Source organism: Fukomys damarensis, unplaced genomic scaffold, assembly GCF_012274545.1.
Source record: "Fukomys damarensis isolate Sample0158 unplaced genomic scaffold, DMR_v1.0_HiC HiC_scaffold_15, whole genome shotgun sequence".
NCBI classification, from domain to species: Eukaryota; Metazoa; Chordata; class Mammalia; order Rodentia; family Bathyergidae; genus Fukomys; species Fukomys damarensis.
The window spans coordinates 10,299,913-10,304,710 of record NW_022900927.1 but is presented as its reverse complement, the minus strand read 5'-3'; the positions used below and the strand labels follow the sequence as shown (position 1 = coordinate 10,304,710).

At 34.7% G+C, this 4,798-nt stretch overlaps 1 protein-coding gene across 4 annotated transcripts in view; it reads left to right on the top strand.

Annotated features, from left to right (window-relative positions):
- Nucleotides 1–4,037, top strand: part of Irak4 (interleukin 1 receptor associated kinase 4) — a 24,445-nt gene extending 20,408 nt beyond the window's left edge. For 3 of the 4 annotated variants that reach the window (XM_010615398.2, XM_033763580.1, XM_010615399.2), the window contains 2 exons: nucleotides 1,965–2,123; nucleotides 2,240–4,037. In XM_010615398.2, coding sequence (XP_010613700.1) covers nucleotides 1,965–2,123; nucleotides 2,240–2,275 — 195 coding nt within the window. In that variant the 3' untranslated portion in view covers nucleotides 2,276–4,037. The remainder of the gene's footprint in view (nucleotides 1–1,964; nucleotides 2,124–2,239) is intronic. The other variant, XM_033763581.1, reaches the window with a different exon arrangement.
- Nucleotides 4,038–4,798: the final 761 nt, after the last annotated feature.

Here is a 4,798-nt window from a genome sequence, read left to right as displayed (position 1 = left end):
TATATATATATATATATGTCTAATTTTATTTATACACACACACACACACACACACACACATATATACACACACACACATATATAGTATAATTTCTTTAAGTAAAATGAGACCAGAACTAAAGGATTTCTGAGGTCCACTCAGATTTTGTTATTTTTAGAGTGGGTTACCAACAGTATAGTATTTTGAGCTCAGAAAGAAAAAATCATGACTTCCATTCAAATTTGTGTCAGAATAGAATTACTAGCAAAAGTTCTCTAATTCTATTTTGGAGTACCTTATTTGTGAGATTATCATAGAAAACACTGCCTAATTTTTAAATAGTAGACATTTCATTGATAACTTATAAGCAGGATAACTGAATGGTAAAACAATAGGAAAATTATGCCCTGTCCTTTTGTTTACATGCAGTAAATTTTAAAAACTTTGAGAATCACTGTTATAAAATTAAAGAATTATGGAAATATCTACTATCGTGTATAAATTTTTCCTAAAATTAGTTAAACATCTACACTGACTTTATTCTAATTTATGTGAACTAATGCAAAAACCAATGCCACATATGCAGGGGGGCAGCTTGTATATATATCAGATTATGTTCCTAGAATTGGAATTAGGTATAATTTACTTACTCAAGGGTCTGGTGCCATTTTCTTTGAGGAAACCATAAGTATAATATCTATTTGTAGTAGTTTTATTAAATATTCATTATAAACCTGTATATTACAAAGCTTTCAATACTGGAAATTTAATAATGCTATATTACATAAAATATATTTCACATTAGAAAATGTGTGTAAAAGATAGTATTACCATTTTAGTAATATTTAAATTTTTAGTGACACATTTAAAAAGTAAAATTTTGGGTCAGGGATTTAGCTCAGTGGTGCCATGTCTGCCATGAAAGTACAAGGTCCTGAGTTCAATCCCTGGTATTAAAAAAAAAAAAAAGTAAAATTCTGTTTTAGAGAAATAAAATTCACTGTCCCATTGGTTATTTTCAAGGTCAGGAGAGAAGCCTGAGCTGGAGATGCCACGTATGTGTGCGCACACACATATGTAAATTACCCAGGTTGGGCTCGATCTTATAGTCTTCCTGACTCAGTCTCCTAGAGTACACTAGGAATACAGGCATGTACCAACATGTTCCACATGAGGTGCTATTTCTGAACCATTCATATGCAGACATTGTCAGAGCATTGGCTATAGATTGGGTTATATTGAGAAAGTATATATATTAAAAATACAAGAGGAAGCCAGGCATGGTGCCGCATGCCTGTAATTCCAGCATTCAAGAGCCTGAGGCAGGAGGATCACTGCACTTACAAAGCCAGCCTGCCCTACAGAGCAAGCCCGACTCAAAAAAAAGGCTGGGGGGAGGCAGGGAAGGCTAAAAGTGGCACTTAGTATTTCAGTATCTTACAATTTTTCTTTTTAGGCAAACCCTGCCTGTATAAAGGCTTAAATTTTCCATGGAATTACTTAAGATTCTTTTCTCCTCAAAGTATGTCAATACCTCAAAACTTTGGCTTGAAGTAAGGATAAAGTAAAGAAAAATACAGAATCTTTCACAGTCACAAGTTTTGTACTTCCTCATAATGGCAAAGAGTCATACAGCTTCAGGGAGGATTATACTCTTTCACCCATTCTTAAGGTTTGAACGTGATGTGACTATAAGATTTTACTGCAAATACCACTAAGAGGGGTTCTTTAATGAGCCTTTATATCACTAGATTTTGTCATTGCCCAAAAACTTTCAAAGATTAATTTCTGGAAAGGTTTTTGGAATGTTTATATTGTATCTCTCATAAATAATCATTTCCATCTAAACTAGTTTAACATGAAAGTACATGTTACTATAAAGTAGATCAGTTTAAATAATTAAAAGTTATAGTAAAAAAATATAGGGTAGTTTATTTTACTTTCATTTGAAACTTTTAACAAAGTTTTAACACACAACTTAAAGCTGGATATTAAAGAAGAAATTGAAGATGAAGAAAAGACAATTGAAGATTATATTGATGTGAAGATAAATGATGCTGATTCCACTTCATTTGAAACTATGTACTCTGTTGCTAGTCAATGTCTGAATGAAAAGAAAAATAGGAGACCAGACATTAAGAAGGTATGAACTTTTCACATTTAAAAGGCAAAGGGGAGAGGGTTCATTCTTTTTTCCTGTACATTTCAAACCAGCTGTGCAATGATTCTTTTGTTTGTTCTGTTCTTTCTTTTTAAAAGGTTCAACAGCAGCTGCAAGAGATAACACCTTCCTAAAACTATAGACTTTTAACTTTTTACATACAGCTATCTGCACCATTTTTTAAGTCACCTTTTTTTTCTAAGCCTTCTTTATCTTTAGCAAGGCAGCACGGGACAATGCAGTGGTTATTACAGCATGTATTGAATCTCTAACAAGTGAAAGTAGCGCCTTCATATCAACAGTTAGCTCTACTCAGGGTCAACCTGGGATTCATATGAATCCCTGAGACTTTTCCTTCAAACTTCACCAAACAGAAAACTACAACATTAGCAGAAAAAGCACTGGGCTATAAGTTGAAAGACCCTGGTCTGAAGCCCAACTGACCCCATTACTAACTTGCTGAAAACTTTGGGCAAACTCTTAGCTACCTTGAGCCATGGTTTTTCCATCTGTAACACTGACGTAACTTCCACTGTGCTTCCCTGACAGTGATGAAAACAAACAATACAAAATATACAAACATTTTAAAAATATTAAAGTGATAGTGTTTAAAGCTTATAGATGCAATCATTTCCACACTATTTTCAACATTCACCACAAACCAAATATCCTCTGATGAAATTCCAGTGATGATATGACTATTGTTAGACTGTATTATACAGCAAAGTTTAAAGAATTTTGCAGCTGACTTTGAGTATCAAAATGCAAACTGGAATGGGTCTGGGGGCATCAGAAAAGTCAAGAGAGTCTCTTGTAGGCCTCGAAGTAATGAATAACCTGGTATTAGAGGGCCACACCAGCCAAAACATGCAGGAACCTCAAGCAGATGAGAGCCACCCTCTAGCTCCCAGCCAACAGGAAGCAAATGTGGCCTCAGGTGTACAAACCAAGGACTGAAGCCTGCCAGCAGGCTGAAAGGACTAAAAATACTGCAACTTTCTGATGATACCACAATCCCAGCTGACAACTCTGTTTCTACTGTGTGAGATGCTCAGCAAAAGACTTGCTTGAGCTATGCCAAGACCTCTGCCATACTGAACTGTGAAATAATAAATGAGTTGCATTAAGCAACTGAAGTTGTGGTAATTTATTATGCAGCAATAGAAGACTCCTCCCATGATGATTCTTCTGTGGTGATCCCATCATGCTTACAGTATAACAGGTTTAGTGTACTGGCTTTTGCTTTTGATCAGGTCAAGTTGGTCTTTTGTAATTTGCTGTTTTCACTGCAGAGAGTAAAACACCTACACTAGTAGTGGCAAATGTTTTTAAAAAATTATTTTTAACTTTCTTCTAAGCTTAAAATTCTTAGTTGGTTTTTATCATTTGAAAATTCATTCTGTACATTTGGGTGATCAGAAGGAGGAGATTTCCTAAGCCTGAAAATTGACAGAAAAATCTGCTATGCGTGGAAGGAATGCCTGGTGTCTGCATTTGTTTGCTCATTCGGTAACTAGTGTGACATTAGGTTTTCCAGTTCAAACCCAGAACAAAAGTGTGTAAAGCAAGGTGTAGCAGATGGTCATCCTTTATGACATACTGTTGAGACTCTCCTAGTCTTCTGGGAAACAAAGATCAAACATTTTCCTAGTGACCTTTATAAATTAACTAAGCATAAGGCCAGGGATTTCGTTCAGTGGTTCTGGCCCCTGCCTCATAGGCACAAGGGCCCGAGTTCAATACCTGGTACACACAAAAAAAATAAATAAGCATGAAAGAAACATTTGCTACTTGGAATTGAAAAAAAGGCAAATAATAAAATGACAATTCAAATTATCTCAACAGGAACCTACACAATTTGAGACATTGTATGGTGTATAACACCTGGTAATTATTTTAAATATAATTAATAATGTAATGTTAAATTTGATAATTTATTAAAAATATGTATGTAAAATAGCATACATGTAGCTTCATGGATTCTGATCACTGTAAAATAAACTTTCATTGATTTTCAAAATGTCACGATATAATTTGAGATGTTTCCATTTCATCAAATGCAATTGATATATTGATAAATCTTAGGCCTAACTTCCCACAGGTAAGACTGTACCCTTAACTCTTGAAGGTAATAATATAGTAAATTAATTAAGGCTACCAAAGCAGATGTTAACTACGTGGTTTCTTCCACTGGCCTGATGGTTTCTAATCATCACGGATCTCTGATCTTGTGTGATTCTTTAAACTGTGAGAATGAACAAGACTGGTTGCCCTCGGCTGTCACTGAACATGACCTGTGCAAAGGTGCTGAAGAGAAACAATGTGCAGGCCCCTTTTAACTGTTTTCCATCAGGCAGACTTGGAGGATCTGTGGGGATAGCTAGGTAGAGTTGTATTTTTTTAAAAATATGTATCCCTGTAATTTTTAAATACCAAAAAGAAAAAAAAATGGATTTTATAAACACATTTAACCAGTTTTTTAAACTTTGATACTTTCATGTTGCCTCCAACAATTGTGTAAACTAGTGATGATAGCAGTTGGGAACCACTGGCCTACCCAATTTTTAGAAAGAGCAACCACGTTTCTCTATTTCTGATATTGTTTTATTGACTAGCCAGTTTAAAAATTTTAATTACAAGTTTCTCTTAATGTTCTA